Consider the following 23,497-nt stretch of genomic DNA (forward strand, 5'->3'; position numbering starts at 1 on the left):
ACTTCGTCTGGGAATTCTGCAAAATTAAAAGTACAAGCATTTGTGCAAACCACGAAAATGTATTTAATTTGTAAGGGGCCGAAACGGGATTGAGACCGGCTCGAGGCGGCGTCACGGTGCGTAGATCGATGCTCCCGTCACCTACTGAGCAGCCATTTTCGCGGCGGTGCCGCAGCGGCTGCTCTGTGGGGGCGGAGCGTCCGGCGCACGGGGACCCAACGGCGGAGCGCGGTGGGCGGCGCCGCGCTGCTGTGCGCATGCGCGGGCGCGCGCCGTCGGTGGTGGGGGAGCGGCGGCGCCCTAGCGCGGCGCTCGCCGCCAGTGTGGCCCGGTGCGTTGTGGCAGACGGACGTGCCCGAGCGAGCTCGCGGAAGGGCGCTTCGTTTCGACTCCTGGGCGGCAGACCCCGGCTGTGGCAGCGGTGGAGCGCGTGACGGCGGCCGCGGCGTCGGCCAACTGCGGCGGCTGGTGCTGGGGGCGCGCGTGCGGCGGAGCTTGCAGTCCCAGCCCCGCCGTCGTCGTAAACCTGGCGCCCCCGCGCGCGATCAAGATCTCGCCGGTGAAGGCGGAGCAGCTCGACATGGCTGAGCAGCCGCAGAGTGAGTACCGCCACTTTCTCTCCAGTATCTGTGCCTCGGCAGGCGCTGCGTGACGAAATGGCAGGACAGGGGTGTGCAAGAACACCTCAGGACCACAAAAATGGGGAAAAAACCAATGGGTGTACACCTGGTTATCGGTCTCCAACGGGTACAATACTTCGGCAGGCAAGCTTGTCAACATAATCTTCCCTTAGAAGTACGTGATGTGGTTTTCCTTACCTTCTCACAGTGTGTTGATAGATCGATCCAGGGGAGTGCTGCAGCGGTCACAATATTCCGGCAAGTAACACCGAGAACCGGCAGTACATCCCTGGACTGTTTTGTAAACAAATATGACGGCAGAATACATAATCAAAGTCAGAAAAATATTGTTATGTGGATCCTGTGTTCAACGCTGAGAGATATGTTTTTCCTGCGTACAGATGGTGCGTATGTCAGTGGAAAATGTCGATTTTCCGTCGATACCCAGTTCACTACAATTGGGCGTCTTCAGAGATCAAGTGCTTCGTTTTACGATTGGCTATTGGGCGTCTTCTTTCTGAAAGCCATCCAGTCTATTTGTAGACTGTTCCTTCTGTCCTTAAATTTCGTGCACGTAATATGTTACCCCGTGATTCAGAGGTCTTTTGTGTCGTGTGTAGTTGTAGTTTTTCCTCATTTGTTTATTTACCTCGCACACCCTACTTCGATAAATTCGTCAGGAAGGAAGGGAAGTGCTTCGTCAACTGTCTTTCACACTGTTGGTACTCGCTTAAGGCATACGTTCTTAGGTGTACATCAATGTTCGCCTGAAGTGCCTAATCTTGATGAGAGATTTGTGATTTTGTACGACCGCTTCAGATGACTTTGTCATGATTGAGCGTCTAGTCTTTGTGTGGTGCCTAACGCCAAAAATTATAAAGATTCTCTATACGATGCGGTTGCCCTTATTATGCAATGTTTGATCTTCCATACGAGAGAGGTGAAAGTAAACAAAGCTACATGTTAAGTGTAAACAGGTCTGTCATGTTGCCTCCACAGGATAATGTGTTTCATACGCCTGTAGGATTCTTTCTGTGATAATTTTTTCTACATCTGCTTCTTTCCTCCGATTTACCTTTTCGCTGATTGAAACCTGGCAATGGCTGACCAGGAAGTTCCTCAGGTAATGCAGTATCAGCGGATCTTTTCACGTATTAACATTGAGATTTTGGAAATCCGTTTTATAGTCAGTAACCACATCTTTTACAATTTCTAAGTCCTCTGTATTTAGCAGAGAACTGGTTTATAAAGCACCCATTGTCAGAGAGTATTGAATATAATTCGTGGTGTTTAACGATTTGGATACTTGCGCTGTATTGAAAATATCAGTGGTTCCGTTGTATGTCGGTAGGCTTTCGTTTCTCCACAAAATTCCTTTCGTTTGTAGACTGCGTCTCATTATGACTCTGAGGACGTCGACTTCCATTAGTGGTAGAAACGTTGGGATATCGTTTTCTCCATTATTTCATGATCTACAATCAGGAAGAACGCTAAGCTGAATTACGTTTGCTGTATCTTCATTTCATGTTGATTTTCTGAAGTCAGTGCCCTTTCGTTGTAGATGTTCCAGATATAGTTTCATTCGCATTGCCTCTTTCAAAGGAGGCGCTCAATATTTACTAGCCTTTCCTATTTTTCCATTGTTGTTGATCACTAGGAAGTACTTGTGGATAGCCTACACTTCCTGGCATCCATGCAGAGTCTGTCAGAGGGCAAGTTCAAATAGATTTCTATATTCTTCTAAATTTACCGTGATGATACCGGTAGCACTGGCAGTTGAACCGCATGACTAGCGGTACAGAACAGACGTAGGTTTCTTGTGGAATATACAGGCAGCACTACCACTGCCAGATATCTCCGAGGAAGTACATTGCGGTTAGATACAAACTTTCTTGTTCATATAAGCAATAGGTATCAAATGGAGGTGAGAGTTTTTAGCGGCGTCTAGACTGCAATTCGTCTGCAAATTAAATTTTGTAATTGGTGGCTTGTCGCAGGCGTAGGATTATTTTCTCAAAATTTTTTCTGGTCTTTAGTTCCGGGGACGTTAGCAATTCGTTAGTAGACGAGCAGCTTTCAGTTTCTTTCGCTTGCTTTTGTTGGTGCCTCGTTACATTCCTGTCAATAATGTTTCCAACACTCGTCAAGTTTGCCTTTTTTTAGTTTTTGTTTATAGTGTAATACTAAATGAGGGCTTACATAAGCACTTAATTATACTGGGACCGTACATTTATTTTTAATTAGATTTAATGAAGAATAACTTTATAAGCGAGGCGAGTGATATAAGTATCAGTAACTAGCAGCTACAACCACTGACAGTTTAAATGACACAGTGGTGAAGTCACTTTCTCCGTGAATAGTTAAGGTGAGGCATGTCTGTATCTTGATTAGTCTCTAAAGGAAAGTAAGATGACTTTTTTCCCTTTCGCGTACGCCTTAGTTCCTTGCTGTTTACGCCTAACTAGCTATACGGGGAAGATTTATGCGTTTGATCGATGAGCTAATAGGTTATTCTTCGTGGATCGAAATATAGTTCTATTGGAGTCTACGAAAGCTTACGTTCGAGGCTATTTGACACTTGTCGCACGTTTACGCTAGGTTTACTTGCCTAAACGTAATATTATTGCCAAGGAATTAAAGGTTTAAGCAGGTTTGTTAGGTACAATTTGTGAGCAAAATTTGGCACAAGTTGCTAAACTTACGTCTGTCAATTTTTTCAGAAACTGATGTTCTTACAATACTTTTCCTAGCCATCTCAAATTTTAACGTAGGGTGAATTTCCTTCACAGTCTTCTAATTTAATTAAAGATTCATTCTTTCTGTGGCATTATAATTTACAGAGAACTAATTTCTTATCGTGAATGGCACCGTATCCCAGATATGGAGTTGATAAGTCTTTACTGTAATTGAGGAACGAGTGGGTCATTATCTTCTGGTCGTAAAGTCAACATCGAGGAATAGGTTTGTTTTGCATGTTCAGTGCGGAAACAGCTTTAATATGTGCTATTGTGCGCTGCCTGTTTCCATTCAGTAATTTCCTCACAGTCAATTTCATTTCGGTGCTGGGCAATAGACCATTCAGGGTAACAATACGAAGTGACTTTATTGGATTAGTCTGCAAACCAGGCATCTCCAGCTAATGTGGACGTACGTATTCTTCTCATTGTCCACTTCAGTAATTTGTAGTATTTCTCACTTCATTTATGTTTTAAATGATTTCGCCCAAAGTAATTTTATTCACACGTTTTACAGCGCCTTATCTTCAGCGCTTAATCTTCTCTGCAATGTAGTCCCTTTCGTATAAACGCTGCGTCGTGTATCCATGCGCATTTTTTTTTTTTTTTTTTTTTTTTTTTTGCCAGTACACCTATGACATCGCAAAAAAGCACTTTTTTCTACCCTACTGGTATGTGACATCACCACCACCTCTCACGTAGCCTTTATGGTATTGTGTCTAACATTTCAACTGCACTTCCTTCCTTCTTAATAAGCATTCTCGTGAAGAGTGCTATATTGCTATTTGAAATATGTGTTAAGGCTTCGTCTGTAAATTATGCAACAATACTTTACAAAATATATGGGAACCATATAGATTTGTCAGTTCGACGAATAATACAACGCTACATGCTGGTTACATTAATAATTTCGAGCAATATCTAAGTAATGAGTGAAGGAATACAGTAGGGTTTGTGTTTTCAGCATCTAGCATCAAAGGCAATATTCGGGCGAATGTCGTGGCAGAAAAGGAGCGAATGACAGAGGCAGACTCATCACCGAGAAAATGTAACAGCGCCTAAGCGGACCTGTCTACTGTAAGTTCGTTGTGAATTTTCCTGAATCATCCTAGGTAGTACTCCCTTCATAAGGCAACTTCTTTATCATATCGTTACCCCACGCCGAGCTACTCATATAGAGCCCTAAGTGAAACGCATCAATATCATCGAACTGCTAATAATTATAGGGAAAACGGTAGGTTCCGTAAGGATGAATACCAAATTGGCATTTTCGTTACTAGAACGGCGTCAATTGCTCAGGGGTATCTCCTCGTGACAATTCACAAAACACGGTGAGGTCTTTATTTATTTTGCGTATGTACTGTGCAATTCTAATGTATTACTACGATAGTGTTGAGAATTTTTTGTGGTGTAGTTAATAAGCTCTTTTTCATGCGACATTTTTCCGTCATCCGACGGCTATGATTTGCAGGTAGGGTGAGGCTAAAAAAATGTTGCGGCAACGCTGCCGAGCTCCACAAATTGACATCCCAGTACTACGCAAAATAGTTGTTAGTTTTCGTGATGGCGTCTGAAGAGCAGTATATCTTCTACGTTAAAGACGGTTCGGGTGTGAAATGTAACTACTTGTCTGCCAGTAAAACATTGCAACTCTTCTGATGTGTCCGCCTCTGAAGCACTACGCGACACACTAGAGAGCGTGTGCAAGGAGCCTGCTAGTTGAAATTTTAAGAGCTGTAAACGATGTCTTGCAAGTATCAGTAGTCTTGGAAATAGGTGTAAACGCTGTGGAGGTGCAAAGATCTGACTACTTAATCTTTTCTCTCGAGTATGTTGTTTGTGGGATAATTTTACACTTTCTAACGAACGGTAGGTTACTTAGGGTTCAGTACACATTTAGGCATATTCGTAACGTGGTAAAGGTACTAATCAGAAATAATCTGACGACTCTTTGAAGTAGCGTTTTTTATTAATTTCATTTGGTATAGGCTACATTAAGGAAAATCTCGTTACTTGGAAGGTTAACGTATACAGACGTAAATTTTTCAAAATGTGTTTAATGATTTAGCGAGACTGTTGTCCTGGGAACATCTTGTATCTCTGTATAGTAGCGGATGACGCGAAAAAAATATGTATCTCTCACTAAAATCTCACATCTAAAATTAATTTCCATGCTACTTGGTGGTAATTCTTGGTTTCGCACAGACAATGGTGCTGAGAAACAGGCGGAATCTTAATTCTTGTTAATACAAAAAGGTGTCCGTTTCCTTTTCTGTGACCGTTTTACCCTCTCTGAGCACAGTTATCCGGTGAACTAACAGTGTACTTATATCTCTTCAGAGATGAAAAAATCCAATCAAATGTGATTCTGAAAACGTGCTGTTGTGTTATTGTTAAGATAGATTTCAACGGCCCGCTTGTCACTGCTATGACTACAGCTCGTTTTCGTCAGTTCTTATGTCGCTTCGTGGTAGGACTATTAAAATTTTTTTGGTGTGAAAAGCAAACAAAATGTGTTTTGTTCCGTTGGTACTGATTTATTTACAAAAAGAAATTTTGTTCGCCCTTCTGTGCTATTCCAAGTACTCGGACACTAAAATGTAATAAAACTAAGCATTACAAAATCATATGTTACTAAGTGCGTAGTCTCTCATAGCAATCCCGGGCTACATCATCTTGAGACCATTTAACTAGTTGTCGCACATCAAAAATGTTTCTACTAACCATCGCAGATGAGCCGCGTTAACTTATTATGAGGTGGTGGTACTTTAATTCATCTGTATTTGAATCGCAGTTTGCTAGGTACACTCGGCAAAAATGGATAATTTAAGGGTAAATGCGATTATTTTTTTTGTATGTAACACTTGTTAAAATATCTCGTTGTGGCAAATTCCTTCGGACTTAAGAGAAAAGATTTTGGGCGGAAAGAATTAAACAGTAGTAGAGCCACATTTTAGTACTTTTTATTTATGATTGTCTTTGTTTAGTAACACTATCCTTGTCGACGCTAGTCATTTCACCCCAGACTATGGAATAAATAGCTGAAAGGCTATTTCTAAGAAATAAGCACGACTGTAGCAACACCCAACTTGCGTGCTTACAGATCTGGCGTAAATTATCGTCTGATAAAGTCGGAACTCGTAGTTTACATTAGATTGAGTAAAGACTTGTAGGCCAATCGTCATCATATAGTAATGCATCATGTATTTGATATGTTACGTAAGCTACAGCTTTTTGTCATGGCCTAGTTAATCAAACAGATTTTGTGAAATTTTTTACGGAACGTTTCGCAACATTGGGAAATGAACTCAAGGCGTGTTACAAATTGTCGTTACATATTGTATACCATTTAGGGTTAGTCATAAAGGCCTACTTCACTTATCAAATGTACGCTGATTCTCCATAGTGTTCAGTCACGTTCATGTGCTATAATTCTCAGTGTATTAAGAGTTCCGTTGTATGTGATCAAGCTGTTTAGTGACACGTGTATCTAATAGCGAACGTCACCTGGTTAACTGCAAATGACACAGGAATGACGCAGATATAAGGCAACGGGTGGTACGATGGACACTGGATACATGTGTAGCGCGTGTGAAAACGTGGAAGAATGCCTTTTCAGATGTTGATGCGTCTACACTCCCCAGAACACAACGCACTGAAGCCAGTATTGTGCTACTCGTTCCCCAGTGGGTAGTAATAGTGCACTAAAACGTTGATAATAATTATCTATCGCATGCTAAAGAAATACGCGAAAAACTTAATATTGTCTCTGTCTTTGTAATTTCAACCGTTCAGTAGTTATTTTGCGGGTATCCCCAGTGGCGCACGCTTTTGTCCGGAATAATCATCTCTGTTTTGAAGCCGTAGCAACAGCCCTATTTCCAGGCTAAATTATGGAATGTCAGATTCGCCTTTCATGCGTAAAACTGTTGTTCATAAATACTCAAACATGCCTTAGTAACTCTGTCCGTCATCAGTGGGTACTTCATTCAGTTCTGTAATGTTTTAACTACTATAATAATAATAATAATTGTTATTATTATTATTATTATTATTATTATTATCATTGTTACTTCACGTGGCGTCATGGCCTGGTCGAAGTCTTTCGATTGGACGCCACTTCGACGACTTTCTTGTACCGTTTTATGGACTAATTTAGTTGGAATAATTGGCATTTAAATCATGTATACCTACACTCTGCGAACCACTGTGACGTGCGTGGAAGAGGGTGCGTCCCACTGTGCTAGAACTTACGGTTTTTTCGCGTTCCATTCACGTGCGAAGCGCATGAAAAATGATTGTTTAAATGCCTCTGTGCGTGGTGTAATTAATGTGATGTTATCCTCGCGATCCCTCTGGGAGCAATATGTAGGGAGTTGCAATATATTCCTAGTAATAGTTTCAAGCCGGATCTTGAAACCTTCACAGTAGACTTTCTCGGGATAGTTTATAGCTATCTTAAGGAATGTGCCTGTTCAGTTCTTTCAACATCACAGTGGCACTTTGCCGTGGGTGAAGCAGATGTGTGACGATATGTGCTGCTCTTCTGTGTATACTTTCGATATCCCCTGGTAGTCCTCTTTGGCACAGGTCCCACATACTTGAGCAATATTCTAGGACGGGTCGCACGAGTGATTTATTAGCAACGTGCTTTCTAGACTGATTGCATTTTCTCAGTACTGTACAAATAAACCTAAGTCTATACTACCCGCTTTACCCACGAATGAGCTTATGTGGTCATCGCACTTAATGCCCCTACTAAGCGTTACATCCAATACTTGCATGTGTTTACAGATTCCAATTGTGAATCACTAATATTATATTCGTGGGATACTAAGTTCGCATTTTAGAGCACTGAATAAAACCACCCACTCCCGATGGCCCAAAGTTGGGGAAACATGTATCGACATTTATAAATAATATATGTTAAAAATGACGAAATTCCTCCAGCTATATTTTATTGGCAACTAGTTTCGATGTTGTTACATCATCATCTTCAGGCCCATACTTTTTGACAGCAACCGTATGTGTCTAACACTAGTAGTCAGTGGTGAGATAGGCGTGTTCCATGCGGAAGGCTGGTATGAGTTACTACCTGCCTTCCGCATGGAACACGCCTGTCTCACCACTGACTACTAGTGTTAGACACATACGGTTGCTGTCAAAAAGTATGGGCCTGAAGATGATGATGTAACAACATCGAAACTAGTTGCCAATAAAACCAACACCTTAATACAGCTGGAGGAAATTCGTCATTTTTTTAACATATATTATACTAGCTGACGTCCCAAGTCGTCCGTTTCAATTATGGATATACGAAGATTTATAAATAATTGTTATTTGGATAATAGGTGGATCCCAGTTCTCACAATTTCACCCGGAATGTAATTATTATTGCGGAAATAGTAGCACATTTCCTCGAAATGTTGACTCATGTGTATTGTTGCATCAGGAATAGATGAAACTCAGATTCTTTTGACCTGGCTAGGTGGCTCAGCGGTTAAAACACTGGACTCTCTTTCGAGAGGGCGACGGTTCATATCATCTGGCCAGTGAGAGTTACACCTTTCTCATGCTGTTCCTTAAAAAAAAAAAAAGCGGCTAAGTGACAACATACGACCCACCATAAGAAATTAGACGGTGGGTCATAAAAAGCAAGGAGCTAGTGAAAAAGAAAGTGTTCCTAAATCGCTTAAAGGCCTGGCCGATTTCCTTTTCTGATCTGAGCTTCTGCTCCGTCTCTAATGACCTCGTTGTCGACAGGAAGTTAGACCATAATCGTCCTCCCTTAGGATTCTGTTGCATGGCTATGTCTAAGCGCTACAAGTTCAAGAACTGAGTATGTTCGTCGGTGTCGTAGGTACCCGGATCTCCCACGCTGGCGGACAGGGGATGGGTGCCGATATGTACTGCATGGAGGCTTAATTATAAAATAAAAATAATTTTAGTAGCTGTGTATCCGGTTACGAAGTCTCGTAACCGGTTGGCCCTGACTAGTATTAGTACGCAATATGACTGCATAAAACAACAATAAAGAATGAAAGGAAATTTACGTTAACACAGTTGATTGATTAAGTCCCCTGCAACTATAAAAGCTGCGAAACAACAAAGCGCAAGTGTAACTGTTCTGTGTGTGGTAGTGTGATTCAACGCACATGTATCTGGCACGGTTCTTCCTCAATACGACAAGATATTTTAAACACCATTTACAATGAACTAATAGAAAAACCAGAAATACTATAATTGCACATAGAAACCAGAATTACGAGTCTAATACATGAACACGAGCCAGATGATTTGTTGACTGAGCCTGTGACCAAGAGGCATTGTCATTAAGGAAATATGAAATAATTTTTTTTTTACCTCCATATATATTGACGAAAAATAGACTGTGATCATTGCAACATCTTCCATCTATACATTACACCAACCGAACAGCATCTACTGTCTCGCCCAATAGAACAACAACTGCACACGACATGCTCTCAAGTACTGCTCTCGACATCCTCTCAACAAGTACTGGCCACGACAACCTCTGAACTACTACTGCCAGTGGAGGCGGCGAATAATAATCTCTGGCGCAATCTCTGGCGATGTGACTCAGTGTAGCCACCTTTCAGTACTTCAACGTGGTGTTCCCACAGTTAGCCGTTCGGTAGACTGATTCAGTGGCTGCGCAGTTTTGCTGGCAGAGTGGTAGAACAGCAGCGCCGTTTAGGGGCCTTTGTCTCCCAGGAGCGAGGTACGCGCTGCGCGTTACGCGTCGCCCTCGCAGCGGTAGCTGGGACGTGCCCCAGCCGTGCCTGCGGCGCTGTTACGGGAGCGGCCGCGGATGAGCCTCGGGATGATCCCGTGGGATCAACCGGGAGCGCCGGGGCGCGCGCTAAACTGTTTTTCGTGTCTGCGCGCCTCCCCCGGCAGCTAGACACTTAGGCACGACCGTCTCTGGCTGGCGACCCTCTGCCTGCATCACTACGCCGCCTAGCATGCTGCCCTTTCCTTCCTAACCCAACTATTCCCTACACCACCGCAATGAAAAGGCGTGTCTGTATACATCACTGCGCATTTTTCTTCTTCTTCTTCTTCTTCTTCTTCATGGGTCGCCTCCGTAGTCCCATGGTTAGCGTCGCGCCTTCGATGTGGAATTGTCTATGTTCACTTTCCGGAATGCCCTTAGGTTTTTTACTGGAACATGAAGATGTGTAACGAGGTCACTCAGCCTCGTGAGGCCAAATGAGGAGCTGCTTGGGTTAAGATCTACATCTACATTTCTACTCCGCAAGCCACCCAACGGTGTGTGGCGGAGGGCACTTTACGTGCCACTGTCATTACCTCCCTTTCCTATTCCGGTCGCGTATGCTTCGCGGGAAGAACGACTGCCGGAAAGCCTCTGTGCGCGCTCGAATATCTCTAATTTTACATTCGTGATCTCCTCGGGAGGTATAAGTAGGGGGAAGCAATATATTCGATACCTCATCCAGAAACGCACCCTCTCGAAACCTGGACAGCAAGCTACACCGCGATGCAGAGCGCCTCTCTTGCAGAGTCTGCCACTTGAGTTTGCTAAACAATTCCGTAACGCTATCACGCTTACCAAATAACCCTGTGACGAAACGCGCGGCTCTTCTTTGGATCTTCTCTATCTCCTCTTTCAACCCGACCTGGTACGGATCCGACATTGATGAGCAATACTGGAGTATAGGTCGAACGAGTGTTCTGTAAGCCACCTCCTTTGTTGATGGACTACATTTTCTAAGGACTCTCCCAATGAATCTCAACCTGGCACCTGCCTTACCAACAATTAATTTGATGTGATCATTCCACTTCAAATCGTTTAGCACGCACACTCCCAGATATTTTACAGAAGTAACTGCTACCAGTGTTTGTTTCGCTATCATATAATCATACAATAAAGGATCCTTCTTTCTATGTATTCGCAATACATTACATTTGTCTATGTTAAGGGTCAGTTGCCACTCCCTGCACCAAGTGCCTATCCGCTGCAGATCTTCCTGCATTTCGCTGCAATTTTCTAATGCTGCAACTATTCTGTATACTACAGTATCATCCGCGAAAAGCCGCATGAAACTTCCGACACTATCTACTAGGTCAAAATACTGCAGCATCATCAGGATTCGTATACTGGCACTAACGGTTGAAAGGATTGGCGACATACTGACCACGATCATACATCGCTCTTCGTACTGCGTTGTAGGCAGGAGTCGGAACAGGCCTAACACCTAATCCTTGACTGCTGTTTCTTTCGTTGTCCCGCTGTGAGGCCGTAGAGCCGCGTCATATGCAGCCATTTAAGGACAAGTTGATGTAAAATGCACTCCTCGCATAATGCTGAATTATTGTTTATGACTCGTAATGGAAGGGCGATTAAATATAGGGTCTATCTTATAAAAACAATTTTACTGCGTAGTTGGCACAGAACCTAAAAACTCAGCTTCGAACAGTATTTATTATAATTGTGCGTAAAATAGAAAATATACTATTAAATATACCTTGATCTTTTTTATTTTCTTCTGGCAGACCCGCACAGTATGTTTGAGTATGAGGTATGCAAAACTTCTTATTTCGTTTATAGGTTCTTTCATAATTATAGTCTTTAGGACAGCTCCTTCATTCAATTACTGCAATGATACCCTCCGTTCTTTTGCGTATGCTTTTGGTAATGGTGGATCAGAATTCTCGTTACACACTCGCTCTCTGCACCAGCGGTTCCGAAACCTTTCCTCTGTACTCTGATGCAACAACTTGTTTATTTTGAAGATTACTAAACTTTAAAAAATGATAAATTCGTTTTATTCAGTGGTTGCTTCAATTTGAAATCATAACTAATAAGACAGATATTATAACAAAATTTTTGAAGATCAGTAACGTCAAAATGAAAAAAAAAAACGCCACGTTAATAGTAGTTTTTGGCGGAGCACTCATTCAGATCCTGTGGAACACCAGTCTGGGAAACCCTGCTCTACACACTAAAAGTAGGCACAGATGCGCACTCCGTCTCATGAGTGGCAAACATTATTTCAGCCGGCAGTTTTTGTTAAAAACACGAATGTATCGTCAACACGCGATGGAGAACGGAAAACGATGGAGATGTTACACTGAGAATGGAACAGCGGGGTTCCAGTTCGGGAATATTTGGAGTTTTACCAGCTCCGTAATTTATTCTGCAACCAAAGAAGACCTCCTGGAAACTACAGACGTAACTGGAAATTAGCAGTTGTTAGTTTCTAGAAAATGTCCCGGATAGAATTATTAACACATCTGTGTGTTTGTGTACCTTAAATGTTTTTTTTATACATTATATTCACTTTGGAGAGGAAGCTGTTCGAGTAATAATCTATTCTAAAGCGAAATAATTTTCAGCTAAGTACCAGGCGAGTTTGTAATGGCAGATGCTGCAACAATTGCAAAGCAAACATGTGGGAGGAAACAATTGCGAATATGTGGGACGTGATCTACATTTTCAGTATTTGATTTACGACTAACAGAAACCTCTTGAAAACCTTGATCAGCAACGTAGATTGGGGCCTGTTTATAATTTTATTCTGGGCCAGTATGCCACAGGCAGAAAATGAAAACCTAGTGCATGCAGAAGCGTATTTGTTTGTGACGACATAAGTCGATGACGCGCATCACTGCATAGCTCCGTATTTATCTTCTCTCGTTGTCCAAAGCACTGACGTGAGCAAAGAAACAATTTGTCCGTCTGCCTATGGAAGACCTTATGTTAAAGAAAAAAGGAAAGCATTGCTTATACTAAATACTCCCATTTAGATCACCGCGTTCTTTTCATCTAAACAGATTCCATTCGTATTGTAAGGTACTGGAAGCTCAATTGTGGCCATAATGTTTCCGCTGGATACAAAATGCTTTTCAGGCACAGAATTCTTTACGTGTGAGAGGAGACGGAAGTAACATCGTAACAGATATGGTGGCTGGAGCAGTAATTGACAGTTGAAATCCAACAGTTTTCCTGATATTTTTATTTTGTAATCTAATTCCCTTCGCCGCGCTTCCATTTCCTTCAGTTCGTCCAGAAGACTTAAGGTATTATTTACCATTTCCTTGCTCTTCACAGGGTAACCGAGAACATCACTGTCCACTGCAGTACATACGTTGAATTTCATCTTTTTTGTAAATGGATTTAATGTTTATTCCTGGGATTACATGATACATCCGTACCTTGTTTACACTGACAAATTTCATTAGTTGTTTTTAGAAGCTGTACAGTGTTACTGAGCTATTCGTTCACACCTTTGCGTTTGGTCAGCATTTAACGTTCGACGAATGCAGCACCCATGTCAATCAAAATTTTCATAGCTAATTCTTCACGTATAATTTGCCTCACTCTTTCTTCCATTATGTATACAGCGTGAACTACTTCACATACGTTTAATATATAGTTACAATATTGAGATCTTTCACTTGGATTCTCTGCAAGAAAACTATACGTTTGAACGCGCCCACAGATTTCATAATTTTTGAAAATTGACGACGCTTTGTCGCCTCCGGAAATTCAGCTACAGTTGACAAAGGTTTACAAGGGATCTGCTCCTTTACTTTCAACATTTCACTAGTAGGCTGAAGGGGCTGAACGGGTATAGGCGTGCATGTCTGTAAAGGCAACGTATTATAGTTTATCCATTTGAACAAACCTCACACAAGTTTACTAAAAATACCTACATAAATGACAATATTCTGTAGATCAAGCTGAACTACGGTTTACGTCCTTGTGCGATACATAACCACAAAAAATAAACAAATAAAATAGAGAGAGATCGACATCTCTTTATACCGGCCGCAGAAATTTATTCCGTGTAATTCTAAGACGATTGCTTGAAAAGTTTTCCTTTTTAAAAATGTGTGTGAAAACTTGTGGGACTTAACTGCTAAGGTCATCAGTCCCTAAGCTTACACACTACTTAACCTAAATTATCCTAAGGACACACACACACACACACACACACACACACACACACACACATGCCCGAGGGAGGACTCGAACCTCTGCCGGGACCAGCCGCACAGTCCATGACTGCAGCGCCTTAGACGTTTTCCTTTTTACTTTTTTATTTTTTTTACATTGTCCCAGTGTAAATTAATACATTTATTTCTTCTTATTTCACTGTATTAATTCTCTTAGTAAAATCAAATTTTGCGCTGATGTGAAAATGAACATATGTCTCCGTTTAAGCTTCATTATTTACTGTGGTTCTTCCCCATCCCAGTCTTTTCTTCTGTTTGTAAACAAAAAGAATGCACCATGGGCCATTCCGATGAATACAACGAACGTGCAAGCACTTCTTTGTTAAGCGTATTATTTCCTTTGTCTGCTGCACTGGCCATTCCTTTATGGACCTCTGTTCTATTGCCGCTACAATGTACTAACAGGGTTAAATGTTTGATGCTTGTTTACAAAAAAAAAATGAACTCTACAGATATGATTAGTAGGTACCGTTAAATTAAGCAAGGATTCATTGTACGGCCATAGTAACAAATTGTAAAAACGAAAGGGCTTCAGAAGTAATTTGATAATGCACACACCATTCCTCCACTATTTACTCATATCTTAGTTTCCCCCACGAAGACGAATAATCAAACGGTCAAGAACTGCATTTCGTCTTGTGATCAGACTAGATGCAGCAGTAACTATCAAGAAGTTACGAACTCTTTAGTTGTAACTTTTATTACAATGTATGATTCTCATTTAAATAGAAAACAGTCGAGTGCTCCAATTGATGTGCTGAAAAATAATCTTACAAATCATTCAAAGTTCTCCTGATTAAACGAAATGAAACGTTTCTCAAACGTAAAGATAGATAGCAAATGTAGCAGGATTTATATACCGGCGAAATAAAACAAACCCGTCTGGTTACATAAATTTGAACAGATTTAAATCCTCGAAACATATCGTGGAATAAAGGCGTAATATTTCACAATGTAGGAAATGTGTGTGGTTTGACATTCAAAGCGAAATATGGACAGCTAATCCTTAGAGTTCAAAAACAAGAAAGACAAGCCAACTGTTTACCGGTTTAACCAAAATGCTTACGATTACAGACGTGTATTTAGTGAACATTCACAATATTAAATCATATAGTTATTTAACGAAAAATTACAGTTTGATTTACTCCATAAAGACGACAATGTCTGATGTGTGATACTAAAGGAGTAATGCTTTATAGATAACGTAAGGAATCTGTCTAGAACTGCAGCTTGTTACATGAACCTGCGTATGATAGTGTTTACATCGCCATGAATATATCCCGTAGTAGGCGCGACAGCGACAACGGAAAGCGCTACGTCATATGTCAAATGGTATAAAGTCTTCTCCATATAGTTCGAAGAGTATGTGGAATATGCGAACTCCAGGAAACCGATAACTAAATTAGAGACTTAGCATATATACTATCTTCATCTTTAGGACTCTGCAGTGATGTTACAATCGAGAAAACTCCCCTCAGGGACGGGTTGTTGAAGCTGTCATGTAAATGCCAAATACTTTACGTGCTAGGTGTTTTTAGAAGCATCAGGGTCACTTTCAGGCAGTATGAGTTTGCTATCCCCACTAAGAACAGTTGATGGGACGCCCGACATCACAAGATTGACTTCGCAACGTTCACAATACGCATTACTCAAGACTGCTGTCACTGACTGATAGAAAATTGGAGGAATGTAGAACGCAGTTACAGTGGTTGCGGCCAAATATATTTGGGAATAAATGAAGCATTAATCACAGCTTCCTATGAGTTCCCATTTTTGAAGAGGAACTAAATTTTCGTATATAAAATTACACGAGATGCTGAAAGAGTAGCGAAACTACTTCAGCCCATTCATGTGACAGGTGCAGATGAACTGAAGCACCCTGTCTTGAGCGAAATGTTTACACATAAATTATTCATACTTTCTGTAACAGTTGTTACATGAAGTATAGTTGGCAGTATTAGTTTTAGAGTGACTGTCACGAATTCAGCTTAGCGAGAAATATTGGGCTAGAAATGATTTGTTTCCTTCGCTCTCGTTTTTTCATTTTTCTTTTTCATAGGATCGTTTATATTGTAGTCATTAAAGGTGACTCAGTACTTGAACTGTGGCATAGCTAAGAACTTACCCTTTTCTTCTTCTTCTCCAAAGCGTTTATCCCGTCTAGTTCTCAGTCTGCGCTTTCAGAATTTGGGAAAACACTAGAAACGCATGGGCTTCCTTTATGAGTAGGCCTCGCTGGCACCCACCTGAAGGTATTTAGAGAAAACATCGAAAACGAAAAAAGAATCTTTTCATAGAGATGAAGATAGTCGTCTTCTTCAGATTAAAATCTGTTTTACAGCTACATCACCTCGTTGGATCAGAATGGAGTGTTCGGTCGTGCAGTTTGTTGCCCGGTAAAAGAGAAAAAAATGCATAAGTCAGTGGTTGTATGTCCGGTTTCATTCTTTCAGTAGCAGTTTCATGCAAAAATATAAATTTTCGTTGTCACACACAAACAATTAGCATGTAGCCTATCACCAGTGCTTTCAAATATATCTGTAGTTGGTGCAATACTGGGCCCATAATATCAGAATAATGCGTATGTAACATTCATAGTTTAATCTCTGAATCAGCATGTGTACGAAATGTGCATTATTCTTGGCTTACATAAACATGGTTCGTTGTCTCTCACTCGTTACACAGCAGAGTACTACACGTTCTAGGTGCCTACATCCTTCGCATAAATCATATTTAATGACGCAGTCTACTAACCAAAAGAAGTTAAATAAAATTCAGCACCTAGCGCATCAGCGGTATATTTTGTATGTACAAAACACACACACACACACACACACACACACATACACACGATGTAGTTCCGGTTGAAATAGTTACTAATCTAGAGTAAAGTTGTTAAGAAATTTTGGTTTAGTACGGAAATCGCAGAGACTATGGCGGAAACAAGTAGTTTTTTTAACAACTTGTACACAGGACGGTTCTTGAGAGGAAACATTGTTATTGGCAGGCTTCTAATTTTACGAACCTTCACAGTCGTCCTCCTGAGTAAGACCAGTGACCTATGTCTGAAATACATAACCACATTTTTGATCGAACTCAGAGAAGTTCTTCTCTGAACAGTTACCCTACTGTTTCCAGTTGTTCAGCTGTAGTCTTAAAAGTGTGAGCTACTAAACGAAAACCGTCAGCTGATATTGTCTGCACACAGTTCAGCGTTATCTAATAATGTCCCGCCCTTAAAAATACTGGTACGCCAATAGCCCAACATCACTGGGAGCTTTAGTTGAGAAGCAATGCAACTACGGGTAATGTAAGCTGTTCACGTCTAGGCAGCTCTGTTTTACCCAAACAAAAGAGGTTACTTCACCTGTTGAGCAAAGAAATAACTAGACGCAGAGTGGCTGAAAGAGTGGAATATAACTGCGTTTCTGAAATAAAACTTTTAGTCTATTTTTTTGCAACCGCATTTACCCATTTACGTGACATTGCACAGTAAGGATAAGGATGTGTCTTGCTGTATGAGCTACTGAGCGATGCCCTCCAGACCATGGAATAGGAACGAAAGCGTTAAGTAACGCCGAAAAAAAGGTACAGAGCTCATTACCGATGGTTAACTGAGAGAGAGAGAGAGAGAGAGAGAGAGAGAGAGAGAGAGAGAGAGAGAGAGAGAGTTGACATCGTGGCGCCGGATCTTAGTCACTAGAGCCTGGGGTAAGATATTCTGTAATACTTTGCTAGTCGGGTTATAACTATTGAAATAAATAATGTAGTAATGTTATATTTTCTTCACAAGAAAAAAGTTATTTCAGGAAATTATTGTGATGACATACATACGAAGCTTCAGTGTCTATTAAAAACCGCGGATCCGATAGGTGTAAGTGATTTGATTAAATAAAACGACTCCGGTACCAGTAAAAGGACTCTCGATTTTGTCGACGGAAACGCAATTTCGTTTCTGTTTCTGCGAATTATTCCGTGAGTAAATGAAACACACGGACTGAGACATAGCACTTAACTAAATAACGCAATTTTTTAAATTGGCTATTCGGCGCGGCGGCTCATCCGAACACTCGAGTGAGCGTTGCTCCTAGCGCTGTGGTTAACTTCAGCACGATGGATGTGACGTGCTTCAGGTTTACCCACAACCTAATTTTTATTTTTTTCGGGATACAAACAGAAGAGGTAGCCTTCATTACGTCGGTTGCATCTGCGAATCTTCCGCGACAAGTAATTTGTGCAAATTAACAGCAATATTGAATGGAAAACGATACGAAACTCCGATTTTGTTTCCACTCCCCATGCAGTTCGGAAAGCGGCTTTTGCTTATTTGAAGATGTGTTCTGGGAATACAAAGAATCAGTGAAAGTGATACCATGCCTCCAATATGTTTCGGATTTTTCATTTATTTTGGAGCAGCCCAAATAAAAAATTTGGTTTGTAATAAATATTAGATAACTGCTACCGCCTTTTCTCTCATACGTAAAAACATTGTTTTTTACCATGTGAGCACAAAAAATGGTATATATAAATGATCTTAACAAAAGTGAATGTTCATATAGAGATGAGAGGACGGTACGATTCTGTAGTCATCATTAGCTGCACAGATATACCAAACCGATACTGGAAATTCCCCGATCGACGTAAAAATGCCCAACATAGGAAACAGAAAATACTATAAATAGATTCACGCGAATGAGGACAAAATGCACCTTCCGACCTCCAAAGCGCGATGATTGATCCCTCTCCAGACTTGAAAGAATATTGTGTTAAGATAGTGTTAGTAGTTTCTTGAACTTACAGTAACGTGAATGTCTGTTAAAACAGAAACGTCATTCATGACGAGCATTGCGAACGCGATACGCAATATTGATTTACCAAGTGGCGTCGTTTCAGTGTAACGTGTGTACGACGCAGTCGATTATGCCATTAAAAGTTCTACATTCACACCCTCACTAGTTACTTTAGTAGACTAACACGTCGTGTATTAATAGCGAATGAAATAAGTTGTTGGGATATATTTGCCACCTGTGCTAACGATCACGCCAGTTCCAAACAAGCGCACTCCGTGTTGTAGTAGTTGTAACGACACTTTATGTGCACGCGTCACCGGTGACTGTAGAATGTTCTTTTTTTGTGGGCAATAAAATATTTTCTGAATCGCTCTTTCCTCTGATATCTTATGGCAGCGCTTTACGTTTCCCATGGTAAATACCGTTTGTTCAAGGACACTGTTAAGCACTGTACAGCCATCAAATGGTTCAAATGGCTCTGAGCACTATGGGACTTAACATCGGAGGTCATCAGTCCCCTAGAACTTAGAACTACTTAAACCTAACTAACCTAAGGACATCACACACATCCATGCCCGAGGCAGGATTCGAACCTGCGACCGTAGCGGTCACGCGGTTCCAGACTGAAGCGCCTAGAACCGCGCGGTAAGCTGTAAACGTTCGAGTCTTCTTCAGATAACGGTATCGAGGTGTAACATGTCTTCATGCGCTGCAATTTCTATAACATATATGTTCGTTTGAACGTTTGCCATATCGGGATCGCTGTTTTAAGCTCAGTGTGTATGGTATTACCAGGAAAATGTGAAGCAAGGTGGCATTTTTGTTCTGTTCGTCATAGTGGTGCGACCATGAATTTCAACCAGCGGAAAAGCGCTCCTGTCGAAGCACAAAAAAGGCAAATATGTTCCATTTTAAAAGACACTGCGGGATAAGTTGGGAATCAGCTACCTCAATCTGCATCACGGCTTTCACACCAAAAATTTGGGCGTGCCAACATCTTCGCTCTCCTTCAACACGAACGTTCTAAACCCTTTTACCTACTTTCTCTTTGTAGTTAACCCTTCATACTCATGATCTCCTCTCACTAGCACTGTCTATATATGCCTCTCTCTCACAGTCTACCTTTTCTTCCATTGATTTACAGTAACTTATATCCCACTGCCAATGTCTCCTCTCGCTTACACTGTCTGCCTTTGTCTTTTTTTCCCATTATCCCCGTCTCCACCATACCTTGGCAGCTCAAAAATTCTGATGGGACGGGAGGTTCGAACATATTTTTCCTCTTGCACCTAAGTGTGTAAAATTTCAGTTCAAAATTCACTGTCTCCTAAACGTTCGTCTAAGTATTTCGGCGGTCTGTGAAGGGGGTGGTCCAAATTCGCCAAGCATGCGTGTAGTCTCTCCACTCGTCTCTCTCTTTCGTTTCCACTGTCTCTCATCGCTTTTGCACCCACTGCTACTATCTCCATCCATATCTCTTCTTCTTTTGCTGCCATTGTCTCTTACTGACCATCAACACCTCCCTCTCGGGATCCCACTGCTATTGTCTTCATACATCTCTGTTCCTCTTTCACTAACTCTTTACCTCTTGCAACGCCACTGTGTCTCTGCTACTCTCTTTCAGCACAAAAGACCACGAATTGGTTCGCGTGCCAAAATGTTTGGTGAGGAAGACGGAATGAGGATTGAGTCAGTTGGTTCCCCACTTTACTGTCAGGCTATTTTAAAGCAGAACATATTGGCCTTTTTGCGCTCTAACAGTAGCTTTTTTCCGCTGATTCCCTTCTTTTCCCTGCTACAGCAGGGTGCGCTGCGTATATAAAATTCTGTCAGTTGCGGTTTGACAGTTTATTTATATACTTCGACCATATAAAGAATAATTAAGTACAAACAATATCAAGTTAACACGAAATCGTTTCGCTTACATTTTTTCTGGATACTGTGGTCATCAATCACACCAAATGGAAAACTCCCGAATTACGATTTGTGTCTTAAAAGAGTAAAAATGTTATTAGAAACAGTTTGCGGTATTTGCAGACTTCCCAGTTTTACATAATTTTTGGGAGTCATTTTAAGTTCTTTTCAGGCATGCTGAGACCGTTTACAGCCCATTTTTTGTCTGTGCAGTACCACTTTCGACGTATTTGTGAAGTGTGACAGCGCGTCTAAAGTTTTATTGGTAAAAAAAAATCCTGTCTAAAAACATTGTTTGGTGACCTCAAAACCCTTGCTGTGACCCTAGAACCATAGCCGTGTGTTCACTGCTTCCGTTGGAATTATATTTACGCCTCAGACCGGATACTACTTGCGTATTTTACCCCCTAAGTACGGTAACTTTGAACCTTTGGATCTCGGTAACAGATAATGATATCGAGAAAAAATTTCAACGTTCCCCGAAAACATCGTCTTAATAACATACAGTAAAAATTTCGACGATTTACCACTACAGAAGTGGCCGTCCGCACTAGTGGTACTTTTCGTACTCAAAAATAATGGTTTTTCGGGTTTTTTTCAGGTACCGCCTATGAAAAAATGTTGCTTTTATAAGTTGCCTAAGGTCGACTCTAGATCACACCTAATGCAAGAGAACCAGCTGGGTTGCTCAATTTGCCTGGACTGGAGGATGTGTGTAATGTTCAAATTTTTACCTTACGCTGTAGGATGGTTACAGTGTGCTTGCTCTTCCGTTACGTACACAATTGGCCGCTAGGCCAGGGCTATCCAAAACACTCGACCCCGTCGCTCTGTGGTCAACAGTGCCGAGATACGATGCCACGCAAAAACCGCACTTTCCCGCGTTTTTTTTGGAAAGTAATGCTACTGCTACTAATATGTGACCAAGATATTGACTTCTTTACTTTGATTCTTGTACACCAGTAAACCCCGTACACTTAATGAATCGGCCTCCCATGTACAAAGCAGTTTTCTAACTTCTGATTATTTTACAAAATAGTTAATGTACTGAATATTTGACGTTAGGCAGGTAAGCCAGAAAAAAATTAGATGAGGATTGAAATTATGTTTAATGTTCATGGAAATCACCAAATTCTCTCATTATCAGACACTAGTTGAGTATAGTGTGGGTAATTTCAAGTGACAGGCAGTTTTTCATACATCCCATCGTTGTTGATGACATATATTCTGTACTACGTGTCGTACAATGACATAATTTTGCAAGTGCATTCAGTAGTGATGTGGATATTGCCTGCAGAATGTGTTGTAAAAAGAGTTAGCAGTAAGATATATGTATATATCAGTTTAAAAGTCGTGCAAAGTGCTTAAGTTTTGCTGCATGAACGCGAAAATGTTGCTAAGCGAGCAACTCCTTTCCTTCATCATTTTGTGACGAGTATCGGAGACAAATACTTTGTAGAGATTTAAAATTGTTTGTGAAGTTTGTTACAATACGTTAAGTGTTGATCTTCTCAGACAGTGGATGAAACTAGTCGGGGTAATTTCCATCCTTCAGTTACGTTGGGTCAAGACATACACACAGTGCCTAATTACAAGACTTGGATTTTACGTAAGACTATATCCTTTAATTAGTAGATTATGACAGCATTTTATCCATCAATAACTGCATGAAATATTTATAATCAAATTTTTGTTGCCTCCGGAATTCATTAGCTAGGCAACCTGCAACTTAAATATGCAGCGGATTAGTCGTTTAGAAATATACAGGACTACTGTAGATGATTCATTTGTTTTCATAGCTCTGTGTTTTCCAAAGTATTACGTGTACAGATATGTTTGATGTGTGAATTGATGCGTCGTAAATTCACCAACATTCCACTGTGGACAACACAAATGTTCTATGAGTGCGCCTCTGACAACGCGGCCCACGTCCAAGCAGTAGTGAAGTTCGTTTCATACCTTACGTAGCAGCAGTAGCCTGTCAGTGGTCATCAGAGCAGCATTGATGCGTTCTCTCAGATGTTCGTGTTCTTGGCAGTGGGCGTACGTAAGCGAGGTCCTTAACGTACAGACAAAAGAGAAAGTCAAAAGGCGTTAGGTCAGGCGACCTAGGGGGGGCATCATGTTCGTCATTACGACCAATCCTGCGACGCTCATTTAGGTAGCGACGGGCGTCGATGCTCCAATGAGGAGGTGTCCGAATCAGTAATCATTTCTGGAAACAACCACGACTGCAACATACAAGGTAAGAGGCACCCGTCAAGGCCTTCTTACAAGAAAAATGGTCCATACAGCATTTTCTGTGAAACTGCGCACCAAACGATAATCTTCAGCGAATCTCGTTCTTGTGTCACAATTTCATGAGGATTTTCACTGTCGCACGCTCTCATCGCCACATTGTGGCCATTTTTCCTTTCGAGGTAAATAGCAGGTT

General features: G+C 41.2%; 1 protein-coding gene across 1 annotated transcript in view; it reads left to right on the forward strand.

The window, feature by feature from the left end:
• The first annotated feature begins 494 nt into the window (after window positions 1-494).
• Window positions 495-23,497, forward strand: part of LOC124798674 (insulin gene enhancer protein isl-1) — a 460,304-nt gene continuing 437,301 nt past the window's right edge. Inside the window, exon 1 of the mRNA XM_047262173.1 lies at window positions 495-599. Coding sequence (XP_047118129.1) covers window positions 581-599 — 19 coding nt within the window. The 5' untranslated portion in view covers window positions 495-580. The remainder of the gene's footprint in view (window positions 600-23,497) is intronic.

This window comes from Schistocerca piceifrons, chromosome 5, assembly GCF_021461385.2.
Source record: "Schistocerca piceifrons isolate TAMUIC-IGC-003096 chromosome 5, iqSchPice1.1, whole genome shotgun sequence".
NCBI lineage: Eukaryota > Metazoa > Arthropoda > Insecta > Orthoptera > Acrididae > Schistocerca > Schistocerca piceifrons.